Source organism: Mixophyes fleayi, chromosome 2 (assembly GCF_038048845.1).
Source record: "Mixophyes fleayi isolate aMixFle1 chromosome 2, aMixFle1.hap1, whole genome shotgun sequence".
NCBI classification, from domain to species: domain Eukaryota; kingdom Metazoa; phylum Chordata; class Amphibia; order Anura; family Limnodynastidae; genus Mixophyes; species Mixophyes fleayi.
The window spans coordinates 331,141,296-331,168,097 of NC_134403.1; the positions used below are offsets into that span (position 1 = coordinate 331,141,296).

Consider the following 26,802-nt stretch of genomic DNA (forward strand, 5'->3'; position numbering starts at 1 on the left):
ACCTACCAGTATTTTTTCTTTTGGAGGGGGGTGTGGGTGAAAACCGGAGCACCTAGAGTAAACCCATGCAAACACAAAAAAAAATCGAAACCCTGTTAATTAACGGTAAAACTCGAAAAGTTCTGAAAGTAGATGAATATAGATATTTTTCAGCAGAGATTCCCAACAATATACTACTTCCCGAAGAGCCACGAACATCTATAAAAAACACTCACGGATGTCCAATTGTATCTGGAATTGACTGCCTAACCAGTAGAATCTTAGAAAATGTCATATATTTATAAAGAAATATTGGTACGGTACCCCAAAAAATAATGAAAATCTATAACCAGGAGATCATAGAAAGTGTGATATTATTTTTAGCAAAACAATTACGGCTAAAATATATATTTATTGAAAATTCATTGCATAAAATAAATAGAAATCATGATCTTGATGTCTCAATTCATTGTTGTGATTCACATGATTTTTATGACAATATTGACAAATGTTTTTTCAGTGATTGGAGAGTCATCCTAAACCAAATATACATAAATGCCAAATAATTCTCAAATATTATTATCACATTGAAAGCCACTGTTAGAGACACACATTTATATTAGCAACAAAAATCATCAAGCAAATAATTCATCAGTTTCATAATTTCTATGATCTGCTAGTTATAGGTCTCCATTAATTGTTTTGACAAGTCTACCATTATTTATTGCGTGCCTGTTTCCTGTCCAGGTTTGATAACATATTACTTGATTGGGTAAAACCCCATTTCTTTGATATATTTATAAAGAATTATGTTATGAAGATAGACTCATATATTTGTAACTTAACACACATATTGCAGATTTGAAAAGGTTTCCAGTGGAAGAGATGGTACTAAATGTGTGCAGGGGATGTACAGTCCCTCTACATCCCTACGCCACACGTGAAAGGACTGCAGTCTTTATTTAAACATTTAGTGGCTGATGTTATATTGTCCAATGAAAGACAGCAATTCATATTGAATTTTATTTTGTTCAAAACAGAATTATTTAACTTTTTTGGGCCAGTATTACCTCCAAATATGTGGGACAGCAACGGGACCAATTTTTGCCCCCAGTTATGCAACTACATATGGAGTGTTAGGAAAAGGCCAATATTTTTGAAGGGAGTTCCCTCAACTTTTTAATTATTTGGTATGGCTCAGGGAATATTTTGATGCCTTTGAATTTAATTAATGTTAATGATTTTAATGTTAAATTTACTATTTATTTTAGAGAGAATAAAAGTGTTTTTACACTTATAGATGCCCTCAAGTGGATGTTAAAGATGCAATTAAAACATATTTAAAAAAAAAAAAAAAAAAAACATTTGAAAGAAAAAGCTATCTTCAGTTTCAAGTTGTCACTTTGTCAATTGTATAACTTTGGAGATGTTCAATAACCAAACAGAAATGTATGGGCTCATATTAAAGAGCAAAGAGATCAGAAACAAGTTATAAGTGATGCTTTAAAGAGAGATAAAAACATTGAGAGGACCAAATTATAACAATATAAACATGATTCTATATATATTTCTACAATATATAATGCGTCAAAGTAAAAAATGTAAAAAAATCTGGATTGTTTGAGATTTTAAACCATTGAGAATATCCAACAAGATAAAAGAGTAGGCGATAGATTTCTAAACGGGAAACTTGATTTTACATACTTTGCATCCTTAAGTGCTTAATGAATATCATGAAATTCCTCCCTTTTTATAATTTTGTCAATAGTGATTTAAGTTGTTCCATATGAAATTATTCTTAGGATTAGCTTTACTAATTGTAATTTAATAGTGTAATGTTTTAGTCATCTGTCTTCCTTGTAATGGTCTTGATTTCAATCCCTCATCTGTTTTTTATTTTAAATATTTATGGTTCATATTAAATACAACTTAATAATGCTGACATCATAAACATTAAAGTATAATAGTTAGAACATGTGCCTTATATATAAAAGGTTTAAAGTTCAAGTCCTGGTGAAGTCACCTGAAAAAGTAATTTGCTTTCTGTGAATTATATATTTATATGATGCTTTATTCAACATACTGTGTAACCATGAATGTATTTTATACTTTTTATTTGATGAACAGGGTTTTGTGTGAACCATAGCTGCCATGTTATATTTAATACAATTTTAAATGTTTCTGTATTAATATCAGAAAGATTTTATATATATATATATATATATATATATATATATATATATAAGCAAATCATAGATATAATATATCGGCAACTAGGATAAATATAGCAGTTTTTCATTTATTTATGAATGTAGATAGAACTAGGTATTTCTGGTGAGACCTTGCTCAGGCATTAGAATGGTTTGAAATGGTTCCTTTATTGATTCTTGCATGAACGCCAACTCTTCACCAGATAAGTAGATGAATCTTGGTTCTTATTGGTGCAAATGTACAGGCCTCCAATGTTTGATTGGCACTTGCATACTAATTATATTCAGTTTGCCGAACTCTATGGCAAAACATGTCAGAGCATGACTTCACACACTACTAGCTCGGTAAACAGAGGTTCTTCCGGTGGTTTATCTCCATGTACAGATCAGATTTTCTGGGAAACACAGTAAACTGATCAGCATGTATAGCAATTATTTTTTTTCTGGTACGTATCTATTCAGTCTTTTAATAAAATATTGCTGCCTATTATCACTATGAAACTCCCCTGTTCACTTTAATTCTACATAATGTCTAGAATACCTGAGGATTCAGTAATGTCCAAAGAGGAAGCAGCAGACTTGAAAGAGAGTGTTAGTGTGAATAGCACTTCCCTATTGATGTGCCGAGTTACTGTAGACAGATTTCCTAAAAGAAGCAGTAACTCAAATAACCATGTGTAACAACAGTAGTAAGAACAGCATCTCTGAACGCGCAGCACACCAAACCTTGTGAATGGTTTACAGCAGCACAATGGGTCTACTCCAGGAAACTGAGGTTACAGTGGGCACAGAATATCGCCAAAACTGGACAGCTGAAGACCGGAAAAACGTTGCCTAGTCCGACAAATCTCATCTGCTGTGGCATGCAGATGACAGGGTTAGAATTTGGAATAAACAACATAAATCCCTGGATTTCTTCTGCCTTGTGTTAACTGTGCAGGGTGGTGGTGGTGTAATGGTGTGGGGAATGTTTTCTTGTCACACATTAGACCCCTTAATACCAACTGAGAATTGTTTAAATACTGCAGCCTATGCGAGTATTGTCACTGACCATGTACATCCCTTTATGACCACAGTCTACCCATCTTCTAATGGATACTTCCAGGAGAACACACTGTGTCCCAAAGCACATGTCATTTCAAGTTAGTTCCACGAACACAACAATGAGTTCAGTGTATTCCAACCGTGTAAATAATCGCCAGAACTCAATTTAATAGAGCACCTTTGGAAGTAGTGGAGCAGGAGATTCACAGCATGAATGTGCAGCCAACAAATCTGCAGCAGCTACGTGATGCTATCTTCTCAACATGGACTAGAATCGCTAAGGAATGTTTCCAGCACATTATTGAATCTATACCAGAAATAATCCAGGCTTTTTAGAGAGCAAAGCAGGGTCTTGCCCAGTACTAGAAAGTTGTACTTAATTGGCCACTGAATGTGCATTTGTGTGTGTGTGTGTGTGTGTGTGTGAATGTATATATGTATGTATGTATGTATGTATGTACACACACACACACACACACACATACCAATCAGCCACAACATTAAAACCACCTGCCTAATATTGTGTTAGTCCCCCTTATGCCGCCAAAAACTGCTCTGACCCTTCAAGGCACAAACTCCACAAGATCTCTGAATGAGTCCTGTGATATCTGGCATGAAGATGTTAGCAGCAGATCCTCGAAGTCCTGTAAGTTGTGAGGTGAGGCCTCCATGCTCAGACTTGTTTTTCCAGCACATCCCACAGACGATCGATCGGATTCAGATCTGGGGACGTTGGAGGCCAAGTCAACACCTTGAACTCTTTGTTATGTTTCTCAAACCATTCCAGAACAATTTTTGCAGTGTGGCGGGGCACATTATCCTGCAGAAAGAGGGCTCTGCCATCAAGGATTACTGTGCCATAAAGGGGTGTATTTGGTTTGCAACAAAGTTTAGGTAGGTGGTATTTGTCAAAGTAACATCCACATGAATGCCAGGACCCAAGCAGAACATTACCCAGAGCATCACACTGCCTCCGCCAGATTCACTTCTTCTCACAGTGCATCCTGGTGCCATCTCTTCCCCAGGTAAATGATGCACATGCACCCGCCTGTCCACATGATATAAAAGAAAACATGATTCATCAGACCAGGCCACCTTCTTCTATTGCTCCACGGTCCAGTGCTGACACTTAAGTGCCCATTGTAAGCGCTTTCGTCGGTAGACAGGAGACAGCATGGGCACTCTGACGGGTCTGCGGCTACGCAGCAAACAGATGCACTGTGTGTTCTGACTCCTTTTTTATCATAGCCAGCATTAGCTCTTTCATCAATTTGTGCTACAGTAGCTCTTCTATGGGATTGGTCCATACAGCCTAGCCTTCGCTCCCCACGCGCATCATTGAGCCTTGGTCGCCCATGACTCTGTCACCAGTTGTCCTTCCTTGGACCACTTTGGTAGATACTAACTAGTGCATACCAGGAACACCCCACAAGATCTGTCAATTTGGAGATGCTCTGACCCAGTCGTCTGGCCAACACAATTTGGCCCTTGTCAAAGTTGCTTAGAACCTTCCGCTTGCCAATTTTACCTGCTTCCAACACATCAACTTCCAGAACTGTACCCAAGCAAAAAAGTAAATAGACACCAAAATACATGCATATTAAAGTTTGTTTTTTTACATCAATATTTTTTATTGAAATTTTCAAAGGTATATGGGGTACAGACAAAAAAAAGAAGGGGAGACAAATACAAAAAAGGGGGTCAATCAAGGGAAGACATGTGGGAGTCCCCCATGCAGGGGGTAGTGCGGAAGTAACTTAATTTAAACAGCATTCCAATGTCAACAGTGTACCTACAGAGTTAAACAAGTATATCGCAAACGTATTATTCTTCATTATAGCATATTGAAAATGCACATGATGTATCAAGGGTATCAAGAGTATCACAAAGGTGAGGCATGTTCATTGGGTTGAGGATCCTCTATGAGGGCCCCCGGTGAGGGCATTCGGCAGCATCACGAGATCTGCCAGGGCTGTACGTGACATATTCATGCCATCTAAACCATTTCATGATGGGCGCTGAAGCGGATGAGAAATAAGGCATATGTATTGTCTCCATCTCAAAGTTATACTGAATTTTTAAGATAACTCGGGTGATACTGGCGGGAAGGGGACTTCCAGTTTTGGGCTATCGCTGTTCTAGCAGCTATCAGTATATGTCCTAAGAGATAGCGGTCAAACTTGGGGATGAAGGCCGGGTCTGGTGTAATAGTAGTGTCTAAGACAGTGGATATCAGGGCAAATACTCCCCTCCAGAGCGGTTGGATCACTGAGCCTGTCCAGAAGACATGAAAAACATCAGCATTGATGTCAGTAAAATTTTGATTGGCTTGGCCATATCTTGTGTAGCCGGTCTGGAGTGAGGTAGAGCCGATTGAGGACCTTGACCTGCAATTCAGTATGGTTAATACATTTTGACATGCGATGGTGGCTAAGTGGTTAGCACTTCTGCCTCACAGCGCTGGGGTCATGAGCTCAATTCCCGACCATGGCCTTATCTGTGTGGAATTTGTATATTCTCCCCGTGTTTGCGTGGGTTTCCTCCGGGTGCTCCGGTTTCCTCCCACACTCCAAAAATATACTAGTAGGTTAATTGGCTGCTATTAAATTGCCCTTAGTCTCTGTGTGTGTGTGTATGTTGGGAAATTTAGACTGTTAGCTCCAATGTGGTAGGGACTTATGTGAGTTCTCTGTACAGCGCTGAAGAATCAGTGGCGCTATATAAATAAATGGTGATGATGATGATGTGTAAATGTTCTCCTATTGTTGCGGGGTGAGGGTTAGACCAATGTCTGCTTTACAGCGAAGTTGGGCTGGGGCATTAGAGGCTGGAAACAAGGACTGGAGGTACTGGTACCAGAATGTTATTCCTCCTTTTATGGCACCTTTTGTTAATCTGTCTAAGACAGAAGCCGGTGGAAAAGACAAAATGTAAGGGGTCCTAGACACAGTCCCCAAACAGTGTTTGATTTGTAAGTATTTATATATCTCAGATGCTGATAGACTACATTTATCTTGAAGCAGGGTGAAGGGGAGAAAAAGACTTTGGGCAAACAACTCAGATAGGGAGGCGATCCTCTTATTCCTCCATAGAGTGAGATTCAAGTCCGGAATGAGTTTAGATATTGCTTGAAGGGAGATATTGCGGGACAGGAGTGCAAAATTTGTCCCACACCTGCAGGGCATCTGAAATGGACAGTAGTCTATGGACAACTGGGGGGCGGACGGATTTGGGAGTCCAATCCCGTAAGTGGTTCAATATGCAAGCTTCTTGATAATGTGTTAGGTTGGGAAGCATTAAACCACCCCTTGACTTAGGAAAAGCCATATGCTTATGGGTGAGAAGGGGACGTTTCTCCATACATATGTAATCAACGTATCAAATCAAGCCATCATTCGTTTTGGTACAATATATGGTATAGTGCGGAAAATATCCATAAGTTTTGGTAACAACATCATTTTAAATGCCACTATACGGCCCAACCAGGAAATCCCAAAGTCAATCCAATTCTTGGCTAGAGAGGAAAGATGGAGAAAAATCTGAGAACAGTTGGCTTCAAATATAGTAGACAGGGTAAGGGGTATATGTATGCCTAAATATGGCAGAGATTCTTTAACCCACACAAAAGGAAATTTCTTTTGTAAATTCAGTAGCAAGGATTGCAGTATATTGATAGGAAGGGCCTCAGATTTAGTAATGTTCAGTTTATAAAACAAAGCCGCACTAGATCAGTCCAAGATATGTTTCAAGGTTGACATTGAGGTCTCCGGGCTGGTTACATATAAGAATACATCATCTGCAAACAAAGTTTATGATTACATGAATGGAAAGTGGTATTTCCCGACCATGGCCTTATCTGTGAGGAGTTTGTATGTTCTCCCCGTGTTTGTGTGGGTTTCCTCTGGGTGCTCTGGTTTTCTCCCACACTCCAAAAACATACTGGTAGATTAATTGGCTGCTAACAAATTGACCCTAGTCTGTGTGTCTGTGTTAGGGAATTTAGACTGTAAGCCCCAATGGGGCAGGGACTGATGTGAGTTCTCTGTACAGCGCTGCGGAATTAGTGGCGCTATATAAATAAATGATGATGATGATGATGATGATAATACCCGGTAAGTCAGCAACTTGTCGAATTGTATGAGCCAGGGGTTCTATGGCAAGAACAAACATTAAAGGAGAAAGGGGAAACCCCTGCCTAGTACCATTGGTGATAGGGAATGAGGGGGACAGGAAACCATTGCTAAATACTTTCGCAGAGGGTCCCTGATATAGAGCTAATATAGAGTGTAAACTATTTCCCTGTATACCAAATTTGAATAATACTTCCCTCATATAGATCCAATGGAGTCTATCAAAAGCTTTCTCTGCATTTAGAGAAAGCAAGACAAGCTCCTCTTGGGTTCCAGGCAGGAGGTCCACAACATCCAATATGCAACGAGTGTTGTCGGATGCCTGGCGGCCCAATACAAAGCCTTCGTGGTCCGGATGGATCAGCTGTGGTAAGAGGGAGTTCAGACGATCAGCTATCAATCTAGCATACAGTTTCAGGTCAGTGTTAAGTAACGCTATGGGTCTGTAATTTTTACAATCGGAGTGGTCCTTACCAGGTTTTGAAATAGTTATACAGTAACTCGGCACATCAATTAGGAAGTGCTATCTCCGATGAGAAACCCGTCAAAACATTGTTATACAAGTTGGTAAGAAGTGGGGCCAATTCTGACCTAAACGTGGTGTAGAAGGCATTTACAAAACCATCCAGGCCAGGAGCCTTATCTTTCAGAAGACGTTTAATAACATCCTCAATCTCTCGCTGGGACCGAGGGAGTTTAAGTAGCTCCAAACTATCTGCATCCAATGAGGGAAGATTCAGATGATGAAGGAAAGCAGATATGGAAGCTTCTGTTGGTTTTATAGTGTTCTCATCATCCTGTAAATTGTAAAGCCTGGCATAGTATTAAGCAAAGTGATTAGCTATGGCAGCAGGGTTATATATCTTATTACCTCTGAAATCATGAAGGGCTTTTATGTGATTACTAGCCTGCTTACCCCTGAGTTTTTGGGCCAAGAGCCAGCTGGCTCTATTGCCTATCGTATAAAATTTCTGCCGCTATTTGGCCAGGGATGATTTCATACGAGATATAAAAAGGTTGTTGAGCCGTTTCCTAACGTCATTTATTTCTCTTTGAAGGGCTTTGGAGGGGCGCGTTTGGTTTTGGAGCTCCAGAGTAGTCAATTTGGATTCAAGGGTTTGTTGACGAAAGAGATATTGTTTTTTTAAGCGGGTGCATATTTGAATGGTCGATTCTCGGAGTACAGCCTTCAAAGCGCACCAATGGGTTGAAAGGGAGGTATCGTCTGGGTTATTAGTTTGCTTATATTGCGACAATGCTTCAGAAAGGGCGACCCTGGGTTCCAATGAGGTAAGTAAATAGGCTGGCATCTGCCAAGGTTGTTGAAGTCGTATAATTGGATGAACCAAAGTATATTGGTTTAATATTGGTTTGCCGTGCGTATTGCGAAGCGTACGCCACGTGTTACGTGGCGTGATGCGATCGCACGGTAAAATACGCACGCACACACTCGCATTACAACAGTTAGTTATATATATAATTTCATATTGGTTCTGTTACACTGTAATTCAGGAGCAGATAGTATTCGGTTTATTATTAGTCTATATATATATATATATATATATATATATATATATATATATATATATATATAGTGATTATATGTACATTGTAGTGTTATTAAAGGTTTAGGTTATAGGAAAGGTGTCATGCCTGATATATTGAAGCCCTAATCATCAGCAGCTGTCCGGTGCAGTCGGCGAAGAGATCGCACATTGCATACTTTAGTTATTGATATTAGAGAGTAAACCTTTGTATGATGCTGGCTATGAAAGGAGCAGACCCCCTTGAGAGAAGACCCCCACCTTTGGATTCCTTAGATTGAATCACCCTATTACCGGTCTGGCCTGGACCCACCCAACGTCTGGACCTATAGAAACAATCTACGTCATCTCTATTGTTCAAGTGTAACACTGTACTGTATATAATATAGCTGCGCTTCCTTTGGCTCTCAGTCTACTCTGACCACAGTTATCTAACAGATACACTGTTCCATTAGGACCCATGGAAGCGCAGCGATTGCAGCGGTATGTATGTATGTAACTTTTGGTATTGGCTGTGCTGTACTGTACTTTACTATAATATAATAATGTATTGAATTGTTGACTATTTACATCTGCTAAAAATAAATAACTTTGTGCTTTGGAAACACATACAATTGATTGGGCAATGCTTATTTTAAAACGATAAAATTACTTTAATAAGGTCTCGAAGGAACTTTATTAATTTGTAAGTTCCAGGACCACTCTATCGGAGCATGGTCAGACCATGTTATGGGAAGGATATTGATAGTGTCAGTGTGCAGAAGTGTCCATTTGTTAGTCAAGACCATGTCTATCCTGGAATATGTGTTATGAACCAGAGAATGATAGGTATATTCCCGTGCACCTGGAGATTGAACCTGCCAAATATCGTATAGATCCTGTTGCGCTATGAGCTTACAAAAAACGGTAGAAGGGCCAAGGGTGGGGTCAGGGCTAGTCAACCTCTGGGGTCTACACTTATCTAGTTTGGGGTCTAAAGTCAAATTGAAATCGCCCATCATAACCAAATGACCCTTACGTACTTTTTGTAATTCATCACACAATGTCATAAGAAAAGGGATTTGGTGAGAATTGGGTGCATATAACAAAACTATGGACTTCAGTTTGTCTTCTAGGAGTCCCACCAAAATGATAAACCTAAGCATAGTATCGCTCGGGATATTCCCCGGTGCAGAGCGAGGGCATGGAAGCCGGTGTATACGGTCAATGATAAAGTCTTTTGACATCCACAGATGGTAATAACTTTCTGAACAGTAATACAACATAGTCCTCCAGATCTGCATTTGATACATATTCCAGGATGCCTCTGATCTTGATATTATTCCTACGGGAACGATCTTCTATGTCTAGAACTTTTTCCTTCAGAAAAGAGACTTCGCTTTGTAGAGAATTGTGTGAGGAATACAGGTCATTGTGAGAGGCAACCAGATCCCCCATCTTTGTCTCCAAGTGATCCGTCCGATCGTCAAGCTCAGCCATGTCAGTTTTCAAGCCTCCAATCGCTGCTTTCAACTCAAAAGTCAGGTCAGCCCTTAAGGCAGTTAGCATATTGTGTAGAGTATGGGCTGTTAGTGGAACATCCAATACTCCATCTGATCCCTGATCGGATAAAGGAAAGCCTGTTGCAGACCTAGACTTCGGTTGAAATTTAATTGGAGGAGCCAAGGTAGTGGGCTTAAGCTTTTAGGAGGCATGGTTGCCCAAGCAGCAGGTTAGACCTGCAAGATCCATAAATAAACTCTGACTTGCTATTTGTTACGAAGGGTGCTACGTGGATGGGATATCATACATAACACTTCAAGAGGCTTCCATTGGGACGCTAATCATCCCTGAAGACATGTAACATCTTGACCCGTATCAAGATAACGAGTAGACCAGTATGCTGTTATGCCAATTAGCTAGAGATAGTATAGTTCTTTGAACTTCACACAGGCTTACTGATTCCACTCTTGTGTCTCCAGGCAGGGTTTCAGATCTTGTTGTTGTAGCCAAAGGGGGGTTTCGTGTGGAGATAAAGCGCTTACCAGCACGGACACAAATCTACACTCCCATCAGTGAAGTGCTGATGGTAAATCAGCATGAGACCTTAAGCCCAAAAATTTCAATGTCGGCAACAGCACTGCCACTAAGATCGTTACGTAATAGGTCTGCTGTTGACAGGTAGGTAAAGCAGGCTCTGGGAGGTAGGCGGCAGCTCTGTAGTATTTTGGAGGCCCCTATGCTGACCTAAAGTCAAGATCAGGTCCCTAAGAGAGGAGCAAGCCCTGCTGACAGTACCTGCGTATTTGGAGTCAGAGTTGAAGGTCCTGGGAGGCTGTTTCTATTTCAGGCTATTACTACGTGGACTCGCCACACCCCCGCTGGAAGTGAATCGCTGGGGCACAGAGATCATCAGGCTCCGAGGAAGTAGGCATCCTTCCACCAGAGCAACGCCAGGCAAGCCAGAGGCCAGTCAGCGGCACCAGGAATGAGAGTGCACGCCGGGACAGAAGTCTCATTCAACGAGTAAGTAAAGAGGCCAGAGTGTAGGCTAGGTGGCGGGGTGGTCAGACGTAACCAAGTCCCACGGGTGTAATGCGGAGTATCAGGGATACACCGATGGCTGAGGGTCCTCCACCACTTCCCAGATGTAATAGGGATGAGCAGAAGCCGGAGAACCTGAGTAAATCCCCAGGGATCAGCGAATTTGCAGGATCGGTGTCCGGAGCTCACACAAAACATGTCCTGGCAGTATGGCATCCAAACCATGCCCCCCATATTAAAGTTTTTATTGATCTGTCTGAAGAATATTTCTATCAAACTGACCATCCTTAGATCAGCTCATATCAAGTTTAAAGAAAGTATGCAGTGGTGACTATCCTGCCGCTTTACTGATGTCACTTGTTGAAGCATGAGACTTGCGTGCCCAGCATGCAGCCACTGCTCTGACTGAGCTCTGAAAATCTAGAGTACCTTGAGCCTTTTTTTCTTATACACCTGTAGAATTACTTCCTGTATACATCTTGCAATTGTATCCGTAGATGGGGCATATCCTCTCCTAGCTCCTGATGGTAGGAAGAATAGTTGGTCTTCCTAAATTCCTTAATCCTAGAGTGATAATAGATTACTTTCACAAGGTCAAGACTATGCATGCGTTCTCCTGATTGATGTGGAAGGCTGACACTAATTCAAGATATGTCCAAAGCACGACTTTGTCAGGAGATAATTAAGAAACGTTTGCTTACAACATAATGTGTCAAGCTGTCCTATCCTTGTAGCAGAAGTGATTGCCACTATAAATAGTACCTTAAGTGTAAGCCACTTAAGTGGTACCTCTTAAAAGGTCTTCATACTAAAGCTTCTAGGACGTTGATTAAGGTCCCATGGAGCCACCAAGGGTTTAATGCAAGGGTCAATTCTCTTTACTGCTTGGAAAAATCTTAGTACAACATTGTTTGATGCAAGTTTTCTGTCCAAGAGAATGCTCAGAGATGATACCTATACCATCAGGGCGTAAAGTGCAAGGCCTTTTTTCAATCCCTCCTACAGAAAATCAAGTACCTGATGTAGTTCTGTAGTGTCTGGGTTAGTTAATTTATGTTTGCCTCAAAACATACCAATTTTCCAGATTCTGTAATAAATCATGAATGAATGCTTCTTCCTAGCTTGCAGAAGCATTTCAATTACATTATTGCAGATTCCATTATGTTTGAGCAGCACCCGCTCAATGTTCATCCCATCAAAGCAAGAGCGCTTGGATATTAAATTAGGCCTTGACATAGATGGTCAGGTCAAAGAGGTAGCAGCCAGAGATGCCCTAGGAGCATCTCCCAGGTTAACGAAAACCTTGGCTGGTGGGGCGAGAAAGTGCAATGAATGTGGATAAAATGAGGAAACCTTGAACTGAAGACCCAAGGCCATGTTAGAGCTTCTGTAAGGGGATCCATGTGTCATAGAACTGAGCTAGACTGGTATTCTGATGTGTCACCATTAGGTCCTTCTGTGGGTTGTTAAACTCCTCTCTTAGCTTCTGGAACACATCTTTGTGCAATGTCCATTCTCTAGGTTGTATCGGACAGCCACTCGGGTTTTCCCCTACCACGTGGAGTGCTGAAAATGCCATTAAGTTGTCTGCCCATGTCATCATTGTTGACAGCTCATGTACCGATGTGCATATTGATCTGTTTTAATGATATACATCCCATGTGCATAATCTTATCTTATTAGGCTTTTACCTTACATGCCTTACTAGGCATGTTATTAAACTGCTGTGTTTTTTGTGCCATTTCATTTGTACACGTGTTGATTAGGAAAATTGTGTAGCTTCTTAATAAAGAACATACTTGTTTTAATTACGTAATTTTTCAGTTTTGCATTGTTATTTGACATTCCCATATACTAAATATAAATGTACTTATGAAGACATCATTAATTACTCTTACATGTATAACCTACTGTCACTGCAACTTAAAAACATTATTCTTCCCTTTTTCTACACTAAAACACACTGCTAGTGGAAAGAAACCAGACAGATGTGAATTAAAAAAAAAAATTATATAGTGTAATTTAAATAAAAATATTCAGTACCATAAAGAAAAGCCTTGGCAGCCTGATTGAAAACACTGATTTCAGCAGTGTAAATAGTTCCACAATCACGCGACAGTTGGCCGACTTCACTATCCTGTATGTGCGTGTCAGCTTTCATAGTGTCACTAGTATTTCACCAGGGTCGAGCAGGTGCAAAAGAAACGTCTGTTTGCAAGGTCTACACAACCTTACAGTACAGTTGGAAACATTGAAATGTTCATCCTTAATATGTACCTTCTTCTATTCATAGGTTAAGTGTATTTATTATGGTTTTCACTGTACCCTGCAGGTCCTACTCGGTCAGATGTCTAGTTCTAAATGCTTTGTAGCTTTCAATGCTTTCCTCCTATCTGGCCAAACTCTCTAGATGATATATATTTTTAGGAGGTCTTACTGTACTAATCCTTTAGCTCCCCCTTCCACCAGTGGATGATTAATAAAAAGGGAAAAAAATGGGATGCACATTTGTTTGGTTTTGGTGCCTTAATATACACTGCCCGATTCCAAAATCACTTGAGTATTGCACCTAATATTGTGTTTTGCTCGGTTTTGGTTTGTTAAGTTTTAAATAGTTTTAACTGTTACCATGCTGGAGACTCTATAGTTGCTATTGTTTGTACAATGTCGGTATTTGCTCAATATGGCATAACGGTACATTTCATACCTGCTGTTGTAAGGTCTCACATCTGAGAACTAGTTTTATATAAGTTAGAGGATATCAAAAGCGTTTCTGGTTCCACTCCTCACTGATATAGAATGTTAAACAAAATATTAAAGGACACACAATTTCATATAATTATCAGTCCTCACAACATTTAGCTGGTATCTCCAATATATCAAATATAGCTCCTCAGAAAATGCTGCAGTTCTCGCCACAACGGATTGTACTTACAAGACTCCCGTATTGGAGATCAATATAAACAGAGTCCTCAGCAAGAAACAGATTGTGATATTGGATTCACCCGCTATATCCTTTACGATCAGATGGTATCGATCCATGTTATAACAACATAGAGGTATTCGCACATCTTCTGAAGCTGGGGAACTTACGTCTCCAGAGCCAATCGGCTAATGATCCTCAACCATGGCTCTATAGCAACTCTGCAAATTTGATAGAGGGTTCCCTCCCTGCTCCTACAATGTGGGGGTGATCGACATATCCTCCCGCAGCTCAGTCCTCTTCGCTGCCTTTTCAAGTTGTCCCTGCAGTCCTCAGGCTCTGCTGGTTTTAGACCTCTCAGTAAGAATCTCTCTGTAAGGCAGCGAAGAGGAGTGAGCTACGGGAGTATACGCTGATCACCATTAATTTAATAATTATCTTCAGTTGATGGGGACCAGGTTCGCCCCAAGCTATGCTAACCTCTACATGGAGGAGTTAGAGAACGACCTCGTGTGGGGTGGATCGTTCAGGGGGAGCCTGGTCCTCTATGGCTGTTACATTGATGATCTTTTTATCATTTGGGATGGGGATAGTGTATGTGCACAGCAATTTGTCATTTATCTTAATACCAACTCTTATAGGTTGAAGTTTACACACCAATTTAGTTCTGAGTTTATCACCTTTCATGATGTCACCCTCTCAGCAAGAGACAAATATATCAAATCAGTTAATTATAATAAATTTGTGGATTCCAGTTCATATCTTCACCATACTAGTAGCCATTATAAGGTCTGGATTGTTAATGTCCCTAAAGGTCAAATGAATAAACTAAGAAGAAATTGTTCAAAAGCTGAGGATTTTAACACACAAGCCAATATTATGCATAATAACTTTCTGGAGAGAGGTTATCCTGATAGTCTAATAAAAGAAGCTAGGCAATTTGCATTACAACAAGACAGAAGAAAATTGTTAGTACCAAATAAACTAAGGAAGAATCAACCTATATTTATATAGTATGGTCTACCTGTATTTATTTCCAAGTTTAAAAGTAAAATCGTATAAAATTAGAAATATAAAATTAGAAATATTATTCCCTATCTTAGGGAATATTTTGGAACCGAAATCAAAAAGTTATTTTGAAGAAGAACAACTTAAAAAATATTTTGGCCCCTAGTGTGTTAAGGAGAATACCAATAAATAATATCAATAATGAAGGTTTACGGTCGCTACCAACCAAAATGAGTGGTTGTTATAGATGTAATAAGAGAGTCTGTTTAACCTGCAAATTTATGGAAAATGGAAAGGTCATTAACTCTAGGATTATTGGGTCCGAGTTTGAAATCAAACAATTTATTAATTGTGATTCTACCTTCACCATTTACGTACTAAATTGTCTGTGTGGCCTTTAGTATGTTGGCCAAACTAATTTTGGTCCTTAAAAACTTAATATTTAGACTTAATATTTTACGGGGCCTTTTAACTCACAGTATGTCCCAACATTTTTATATAAACATGGGAGTTCCCCAATAGGGTTAACTATCATTGGAGTGGAAAAATTTGAAAATACCTTTAGAGGGGGAGACAAATATAAGAATCCATGCCAGGGTGAAGCATCTTGGATATTCAAGTTACAAACTCTATCACCTGATGGGTTGAACGAAAAAATAGAATTTAACGACTGGTATTTATAATTATAAAAAAAAACAACATTTTTATATAGGGATTTTCCAAGGTATGCATAGTACTGCTGATATTTGTATGGTCTATTTTACTTATGCTGTTTATTTAATACTTTATATATTTTTATTTTAACATTTTTTTTAATTGTCTCATATGACCATGAAGTTTCTTTTTATGACTATATCTGTTACATTTTAGTACTATTTTTCTTGCCTCGATTATTATTATATACTATGGTGGATTGGCATATTATAGTGAGATCTACGTCTGGTGGTTCAAATTATGCCATTATTGCGATCTATTCAAATATATAATCCATTTTGCTCAATTTTGTGTAGCAATATATACATACTAATATATATATATATATATATATATATATATATATATTTTAGTACAGATACCATTTATGATTATATTTTAGTCAATCTTTACATGTTTTCAATATGGGAGAAATCTCAAATCGGTACATTATTTATAATTATATATTTTATTAACCTATTTTATTTTAATTTTTTATAATTTTTGTATATATTTTATTTATATTCTATTTTTATTGAGTATATAACTATTGATATGTGGTTTGCAATCTATAACAGTATCAATGGGTTAAATTTTGTGTTTTCTTTGGACTGTTTGACTTTGATAAGATGTTTTCCAGGTGTCCAGAACTAATCATTAAATAATTTACCAATCACAAGCCGGATCATGGCTTTATATAAAAGGACAACATATGGAATATGTCATTACTTTGAGAAAGTCTGCTATATGCAGACGAAATGCGTCAGAGAATGATTTCCTGCTGTTTCCATTAAGTGTGGATCCGAGAGACACCTGTGAGTTACGATTATAAAGAAGGACATTTTTCACTGAGGACATCGTTCCTGTCCGGACAGGTAAAGCGGTGCGCACCCAAAACCTCGTGCGTCTCCAGTTCATCGCAAGCCGGAGAGCCACGTTCGGCAAGCACAAGTGAAGTCCGGAAGAGGTATTAAGTATTTCTTTTGTTACATCCTTTAGCCAGATTACTCAGCAACTAATATTTACGGGGACTTTCACGTATAATCTCCCCAACTATTATTGAGACTTATTCTGGCACTTTATTGTCTATGGGATATTTTTCCCTGAGAGAATATTAATGTGAGTCACAAGTTTCAGAGAGGTCTGGATCCCAAATCCCATCTACTATAACAACAGTCCATTATATGCATTCTTTACATTTAATATTGCTTTTTTTATGTACTCTGTTGGTTAGATTATATTATATACCTACTCTTATTGCATTTTTTTGCATTATATGCTTCAGGGTATATTGGTTTTAGAACGAGTAATAAATACTGTTATATTTGTACCGATTGGTTTTTCACAATTTTACATCTATATCCTGGCATTCTCTTTGAGCTGGTAATTTTTGGTTGTCGTTAATGAAAAGATAATACAGAAAACCTACTACGTAAGGATAAATATGTTTGATGGTATTTTTTAGCTAATAAAATTATCTATACTTGGTTGATAAAGATTATAGATCATACTTACCAGTCTTTGACTATTTTGTATCACATTTAAAGTAATTCCATTTAAAAAAAATAGAACAGCGTTTACAAATCCTATGTTGAAACAGCTGGTTTCAGTTTAATAAATTGCTCTGGGCTCTAGAATCATCTGCAAAGTTTGCTGAACTAATTCGCTGCTTCTTGTTCAGACTGTGTAGTTGTGAAAAACATGCGCTAATATTCTACATGAAGATTATACTTAATTTTATGATTTAGGCAAACTTAAATATCACTTTTCACAGGTATAGATAATTTATAACAATCTGTTCTACAACTAATTAGTATAATTAGTATACCAATTTCGTATAAATAAAACCATGGTTCAGAATTTGGGACCATGCAATGAACTATTCCATGGATAAAAATAATATAAGATTTTGTTTCAACAGTATTACACTGAAGCTCTACTCCTCTTCTCCTTTCCACGACATTCCCCCATCGTTGAAATATTGCAATGCTATATTTAAAAGACTGGTGCAGACTGAAAGTTGCAGATTTCTTCGATTTTATGGCACAACAAAGCAAAGATTGACCTTTTAATTCATGACCCTGAGCAAAGATGCCAATTAATATTTTGCATTCTTAAAATAACTTTTACCAATATACAATGTTCAAATTATTTTGGAAAATAAAGGCACTATCAGACAAACATGAAATTGTCTCATCCAAGATGCTACTAAACAAAAGGATGTTGATTGGTCTGGGGAGTAGTATTATGTGCTGACAACAGTGGCTAGATCACTTTATTTTGATGTACTTCTGACTTTGTCATTAAGTAGTATAAAAGGCCCATCAGAACCGGACATATTCACTTTATCTATAAACATTTTTGAACTCTTAATGGAATTCACAAATGAGAATAAACCACAGGTAAACGCTTTATTACATAAAATAATAAGCCTAAGTGTAAACTGTATATTAGTTGCTGGATAATGTCTAAAGAGATATTATCCCATTACAAAGGTGCATCCATCGCAGAAACTCGGAGGAAGCCAGTATGTAACTTGAACCCAATATTCATGACAATGCAGCATATCAATTCAGTAGAAACATCACTGAAGCACTCCATATTCAAAGATTCCACGTGAATTAATAATGTTTGTCCTTATACATACATGTTTATCCAATAAAATTCCTATGTTCACTGTCTGTAGGTGATAGATACATTTAGAATATTTGGGAACCTTTGATGTATTATACTAATTTGCAATTCTCTCCAGTTTCAGTTCTCTCATTCATCATGTGTTTGAAATTAAAGCGAAAAGCACGCAAATCCATTTCATCACATATACTTACACAACTCTGAGTATCAATAGTACAAAACAACAAAGAAACCACAAGAGACATCATTTCATCTGGCTCATTGTATTGTGTCATTTGCACAAACTTCACACTTTAGCATTCCTTACCAGAGAAATGCACTGATCACAAATAATATTGCCACACTAACTGCAGGCATTAAACAGATCCACCAGCTCCCTTTGCACAACCAAAAGGAACAATCTCTCTAATCCTCCTCTTTTTCCACATGAGCTTTGATTCCAGCTCGAGCCATTTGTCTAGCGAGATACCGATCTCTAGCCGATCCCAAAGTCTCTTCATTACTGCGTTTTGCAAATTTATTGTTTAAGGCGTCAGCCACTTTTGGGATTTCCTCCACCTTGCGCTTGGAGTCAGGCATCTTTTCCTGTTGATCTTTACAATGCACTTCAGGTGGCGATGGGCTCCTTTCCTTTTTCTCAAGGTCACTGTGATTCTTGGCTTTGTCTGACCTCTCTCGATGCTCCCTGTCCACCCTACCTGCACGCTCCTTGTCTGGCCTGCCTGCACGCTCTCTAGCTTTATATTCTTTATCAGTCCCATCTCTCCTCTTTTCATCATCAATCCTTTCTTTGTGTTTTTTGCCTCGTTCACGCTCTTTTTCAGTGTAGCGTTCATCCTCTTTTTTATATCCACCTTTCTCTTTTCTTCCATCCTTGTTAGTACTCTCATGTTCTCTCCTTTCTTTAATTCTCCCCTGGGAATCTTGGTCTTCTCTTCTCCTGTGCCAGTCTTTGCTGTCCTGTTCCCCATACCTTTGTCTTTCCTCCAGCTCTTCCTTACAGTCTTTCTCATAATCACGCTGGTTATGATATTTCTCTTTCTCTGGCCTTCCTGCCTCACTTGTGCTCTTATATTTTTCCTTTTGCTTCTGCTGGTCATTTTGTTCCTCACTGGATGAGCTTGATTGTCGATGTTGACCATGGGTCTTTGAACTTCTCTCTTTCCTGTCACTGTTTGTTTTGGTTGGTGGTTTTTTGTCAGTTATATCCTCCTCTTCATCACTAGACTCAGTCCCTAAATCACTATCAGCATCAATGTTATCCTTAAGAACTCCATCAATAGGCTCATCGGAATATCCCTTTGGTTTCTCTTGTTTTACCCTAAAAGTAAAAGAAAGATGACTACAATAACTACAGCAAACTAAGCTGGAGTTTAAAAGTATCACACAATGTATAGAAGAAGAAGAATATTAAATGTTCAAAAATAAACACAATGTGAAACATTTATCAAGCAGGGTTAAGCATATTTTTAATTTCTTCACTTACGGATGACGGAAAAAAAAAATATTTGGAGAATGCAAAATGTCAGCAATTCTAATCAAAAAACCAAAGCGATTTTAATCCTGGTTTGATTTGTCAAACTCAAACTGGTTTTGGGGTAGGATTACTTAACTTATAAAATACACTTCTAGGCAAATTTATAGGGCACCTATAAAAAAAAAAAAAAATCCATCTAATAATTTTAGTATAAGCTGTGAAAAGATATCTTTGTTTTTGACACTCCATGGAAAGATGCTTTGCTGCACCATTATTATCTTCTTCCACCTTTGCTTCCTAAGGCACAGATTGCCCATAAATCATCCAGCACCACTCCTGCACCCAGCCTCACCACCATGGAGAATCCTGTTAAAGACTGACATAATCAAAATACAAAACCCAGATCTATCACAGCTGGTCTTTTCCTCATAAAAATCCAAAATGTAACAAATAAGGTAGGTTTACCAAAACAGAATTTAATTAATTTGTACTAAAATACTTCTGTCAAAACAATGTCACCAATATTATAAGGAATATTGCAACTCCAAATTTTAAAAATAGACATATTAGAAGTCATTTTAGATTTCTGTGACCTGTGGCCTTGTGCTTGTATATAGTGACAGAACTCATATGTGACTTCTAACACCCTTAGATTTCACAGTGGGGTGAGCATTATCCCATATATCGAAGTGAGACAGTATTTTGTTGGCTACCACTGCTCAGGGAGGTTACCCCAGATACACATTCTCTACATGAGGAACACACAGACACATGTCTTACCCAGTTTCTCTCAAGCTGCACTCAGGAGTTTCCTCTTCCCCCACAGTTTGATTTAGTAGATGTCTGTAGAAGCCACTCAGGTCCTTTTGCTTGGTGACATCCAGGGAGGCTAATGCAATGACAGAATGGAAGAAGGGAAAGGTTACTATTAGGAATAATTACGGTGTATTCTTAAATGATTATGGGAGTTCCATTCTGTACGAAGTTATGTACATAGTTATGTCAGAGGAATAATGGCAGGAACATTTAAAAGATATGTAGGTAGTGAAGAAATTAGTACAAAAAAAAACCCCAAAAACCCCCAAAAGATACTGGGCCTGATTCATTAAAGCAACAAAAGGAGTAACTTTTCACCTTGGCAAAACCATGTTGCCCTGTGGGGGGAGGGGGGGGGGGGGGTAACTTTGATATGTGATTGCATATTTAGAGGTGGGGTATGGCATTTCCTAGATGACCTTTACATTTCAGTGTGCAAATAGAGCTATGAGGTATTTGTGTGCTACATGGAAACAACAGCCAGTATTCAACTCATGTGCAAGATAATTTGGTTTGTCCAGGAGGTTTACTCCTTTTTTTTTTTTGCCTTACTCTCCTTAATGAATCTGGCTCACTTTGTTTAAAAATAAGTAATTTTGACTCTACAAAAGGTTATACTCAAACATTATATCAATACCCAAATGTTCAGTTATCAGGTAAGGGATTATAAATGTCTGATTTTTGCAGCTAACAAAGTGCACTTATGGTCTTATTTGAAGTTTCACCCATTGGCGCACAGAAAGTACATAGGAAAAGAGACATAACGTATAGATGGCCAAGACTTGATGCAATATAGCGACGACGGTAAAGAAACATACAAATATGGGCGCATGCCCTAAATAGGGCCTTTAAGGTGTATATGTGCACTTATCCTTATATCAGCTAGTGCTTCAAAAATGTATAAAATTAAACATAATATAACAAAGTTTCTAAACACTCATGTTTCACTGTATTCCAAGAACAGTGTAAAAGTCTAGTACTAGTGTGCTTTTTACACAAAGGGGCCCCATTCTGCATGACTAGTCTAAAATACAAAGCATCCTTCTGGTGGCTAGTGAGTAACACAGATACCCTTCTTGGTGGATAGTGATTTACTCTCCTCCCCAGACAGGTTTTTCAGCAGCTACCGTCCTGATCTATTCTTTGTTTATAGCGCTATATGCTGATAGTCTGCCAGTCAGAGTTCAAGCAGAACAGGAGATGGAACGCCATCAGCCAATAATAAGCTCAGGCTGACAGCAGCTAAGGGAACTAGTGGCAGCTTAGTGGGAATAGTGGACAAAGTGAACCACGGCATGCATCAATGTACTTTGGATGACTCCATTAATTTGAAGAATGAAGAAATGCTGAGTGCATTAAAGACCATTAAAACCGCACATGTATTTTTTCTATGTTTAAGTAAGACATCTTAAAGTGCATGAAAGGAGCATTTGAACTTCTGAATTGCTTTTCACTCACTGAGCAAGACTTTATTCACTGGACAGCCGGGATTCATAGACAACATTAGCAAAAAAATTACTGCAAAATACAAGTGGCACTCATGTAATGCACCTAAAGACAGAAACTGCAAATAGTCTATGGATTAGGGAGCAAAATATATTGAATTAGTTAATATTAAATGATCAAAATGACTAGGTTTATTTATTTGCGTTGATTGTTATGGTCATAGTTGGAGTAGTTACAACAGAAATGTTACAGGCGCTTCACGCTGAAACTGTCAACAGCTGGTAAAATGATGCAGACAAAGAAGAATAGCGATACTCTATTCCAAGACAGGCGGTGCAGCACTGGATGAAATTCTCACCTTCTAGAGCAGCTTCCCTTTTCTCTCGCTCTTCCTCATCAGCTTTCTCCTGCAACTTTAACTTGTAGGCAGATGTGACAAAAGCCTCTTTGTCCTGAAACTCATCCCCTTCCATCTCACGTTCTTTCTGGATCTTTTTCTCATTTCTTTTTTCCTGTTCCTTCTTCCTAACTTCCACAGCTTTCAATATGTTCTGGATATACTTAGGCTAAGAGTTAAGCAAAACGGAAAAATGTTGTGTACTACGACATTGGGATTGCTGGAGGGAAATGTAGAAAAGCAGAGCAGGAAGTGATGTGGGGTAAACATAGTGTAATTATGACAGTGGTTTATAGGAATTTTGCTCAACTTCTCTTCACTCCAGCTATGTTGTCAGTCAATATTTACTGAAGTGAAAAGGAAAGCCAAATACAAAATGCAACACTAGAAAGCTTATCTATTGATTTTACCATGGACGGTTTTCTCCACTATATTGGATTAAATGATACATCCCTTTCTTAGTTTCCATTTGAATGCCCATACCACTAACATTGGTCTTTATCATATTGCCATACCCAAGCTTAACAAGATGTCTATATTAGGAAATCCTCAAATATAGAAGGTTCTTAACTTCACGACTGCTATATATTCCACTGCTAAAACCTTAGTTTGGGAGGTACCGGTGCCATCTTCTGGGGTAGAGGGTATTGTACAGCAGCAGAGAGGTCAGACAAGTCCAAGATTTTGGTACAACTGGCCTCAGCCAGCTTTATTAAGCAGAAAAGAATAAAGAAAACTTCAAAATAAACACCTTGCCTGTCCAGCACTAACTAAACACACAGGAAACCATCCCTCCTGTGAAGGACCCTGTGTCCCACACATATACAAAATGCAGAGCCAATTGGTCACCATTTGCAGAGTCTCTCTGGAGGCAATCAACCTCCTCACCAGGTCTGAGAGACAGAGGACACTACTTAACAAGTATTTGTCAGCAACTTGCAGGTGCAACTCCTGATTACCAGCAATTGTTAGATAAACCAAATGGGCTTAATAAATGGAGCCCACCCTTTTCTCAACATTTATATACCAGCTCTTCCCATAGCCAAACGCACTCTTTGGAATTTTTTTTCCCACACAATCTCCCTGGAGTTTAAAAGCATACAAGACAGATGGTCTAGGACATATAGTTCTGTCATTCACCACTTGCCCATATATATATATATATATATATATATATATATATATATATATATATATATATATATATATATATATATATATATATATATATATATATATATATATATATATACACATACATACATACATACATATACACAGTGAAATCAGTATTGAACACATCAACATTTTTCTCCTTAAGTTTATATTTAATGTGGCTATTGTAATGAAATGTACATCAAGTGTCAGCAACAACCCTTGCAAACCACGCATGCAAAGAGATCAAACCATAGATGTCCATAATTTAAGTTGTGTGTAATAATGTGAAATGACACAGGGAAATGGTATTAAACATACTTCCTGAAATTTATATAATACTTTGTACAAAAGCCTTCCTTAGTGATGACAGTTTCAAGACACCCCATTCTTCAATGCAAATAGTCTTCAAATCTTGAAGATTTCGTGGGCTTCTTCTATGAACTCTGATCTTTAGTTCTTTCCATAGATTTTCAATTGGATTCAAGTCAGGTGATTGGCTAGGCCATTCTAGCAGCTTTATTTTCTTTCTCTGAAACCAATTGAAAGTGTACTTGGCTGTGTGTTTGGGATCATTGTCTTGCTGAAATGTTCACCCTCCTTTCATCTTCAGCATCCTGGTAGATGGCAGTAGATTTTTTATAAAGAATGTCTCTGTACATATTTCCATCCATCATTCAATTATATGCAGTATGCCAGTATCGTGTGCAGAAAACAGCCCCACAGCACGATATTCCCACCTCCAAATTTCACTGTTGGTATGGTGTTTTTGGGGTTGGGAGCAGTACCATTTCTGCTCCAAACATTGTGTGTATTATGGCATCCAAAAAGTTCAATTTTGCTCTCATATGACCACACTATATTCTCCCAGCATTTCACAAGCTTGCCCAAATGTTGTGCAGCAAACTTTAAACGAGCTTCAACATGTTTTTTCTTTAGCAAAAGAGTCTTGCGTGGTGAGCGTGCATACAGGCCATGGCGGTTGAGTGCATTACTTATTGTTTTCTTTGAAATAATTGTACCTGCTAATTCCAGATCTTTCTGAAGCTCAACACAAGTGGTCCTTGGTTCTTGGACAACTCTTCTGATAATTGTTTTCACTGCTCTCTCAGAAATCTTGTGAGATGCACCTGGTCGTGACCGGTTTATGGTGAAATGATGTTCTTTCCACTTCCAGATTATGGTCCCAACAGTGCTCACTGGAACATTCAGCAGTTTAACGATCCTTCTGTAACCAATGCCATCAGTATGTTTTGCAACAATAAGGTAGCGAAGGTCTTGAGGGATCTTTGTTTTTACCCATCATGAGATGTTTTTTGTGTGACACCTTCGTATTGAGACACCTTTTTATAGGCCATCAGTTGTGGCTGAACCAGCTAGAAGGATTGTTTTCTAGTTACTGATAGATTTCAGCTGGTGTCTTGGCTTTCCATGACTTTTTGCACCTTCCCTTCTTCAGGTGTTCAATACTTTTTCCCCTGTGTCATTTCACATTATTACACAAAACTTAAATTATGGACATCTATGATTTGATTTCTTTGCATGTGTGGAGTGCAAGGGTTGTTGCTAACATTTGGTGTAAATTTCATTACAATAGCCACATAAAATACTGAGAAAACTGTCAATGTGCTCAATACTTATTTCACCCACTGTGTGTATATTATATATATCTATATATAGTTATATCTATCTAGCTATCTATATATAGGTTGGATATATATTCAGAATTATATATGTTTAGTAAAAAAGTGTTTGCTGGAGATGTTTGAGAACTACACCAGTCAATTTGGTGACCGTTGCACAACAGAGAGTGGAAGAGCAGATTGATGGGAATAGGTAGGTGATACATACCTTTCTATCCTTCTCGGACAGCGTTTTAGCTGCATTTTCCTCTTTCTTCTTCTGAATGTCATCATATACACTGTCATATTCATACACAGAAGTATCCTCCTCCAGTGCTTTCTGGACCTCCAGCTTTGTCTTCAAATAGATATATATATATATAAACATGAACATTTCTGCAATTTATCATATTTTATTACAATGATTTAAGGACCTATTAGATTTCTAGTAGTAAAAGCCAGGTTCAGCACCCCACCTGTGGTCTAGATAATAGTGATATTAACCAGAAAGCTGCACAAAATAAGAAAAATAGTAATTACACAGTTTTAAGGCACAAGTATACAATACCTCACGTCATCTGGGCTAAATAAACTAAAGAGTGATAAGTTCATGCACTTCTAATCTACAACAAAACATTGATTCTATCAGTATATCTAGAAAACAGTAAAATAAATTTCTAACATGCCTTCAAATAGATCACATGCAGCAAAATCAACACTGTTTTTTCATTTTGGAGATCGTAGGCAAATGCCTAAAGCGTTTTTTTTTTTTTTTTGCCATTATTATTATTTTTTATTTATATGGCACCACAAGGTGTCCGCAGCACCGTACAAAATACAAAAATACAGTACAGACAGTATACAAAAGGTACGAACAAGTATAGCCAAGACTTCAATATCTCCAAGCATAGCAAGTAGAGTGGTGTAAGAGTAGAAGGGAAGAGGGCCCTGCTCATAAGAGCTTACATACTAAGGGGAGGGGAAACAGACAGCAGGCACAAGGGGAGTCAGTACAGGGGTTCAAATACAAGGAGACAGGAAAGTGGGAGGTGATGAGAATGATGAGGTTATGTGGATGGTTGGTAGGCCTTAAGGAACAGATGGGTTTTGAGAGCTCGTTTGAAGGAGCCAAGATTGAGGGACAGGCGGATGAAGGGAGGGAGGTTGTTCCAGTGAAGGGGGGAGCACGGGAGAAGTCTTG

The 26,802-nt window shown here is 38.4% G+C and overlaps 1 protein-coding gene across 1 annotated transcript in view; it reads right to left on the reverse strand.

Annotated features, from left to right (window-relative positions):
- Positions 1-18,451: 18,451 nt before the first annotated feature.
- NSRP1 (nuclear speckle splicing regulatory protein 1) overlaps positions 18,452-26,802 on the reverse strand; it is a 38,571-nt gene continuing 30,220 nt past the window's right edge. Inside the window, exons 4-7 of the mRNA XM_075196881.1 lie at positions 25,831-25,959; positions 22,786-22,993; positions 20,946-21,054; positions 18,452-20,009 (exon numbers count right to left, since the gene is read on the reverse strand). Of these exons, the coding sequence (XP_075052982.1) occupies positions 19,094-20,009; positions 20,946-21,054; positions 22,786-22,993; positions 25,831-25,959 (1,362 nt within the window). The 3' untranslated portion in view covers positions 18,452-19,093. The remainder of the gene's footprint in view (positions 20,010-20,945; positions 21,055-22,785; positions 22,994-25,830; positions 25,960-26,802) is intronic.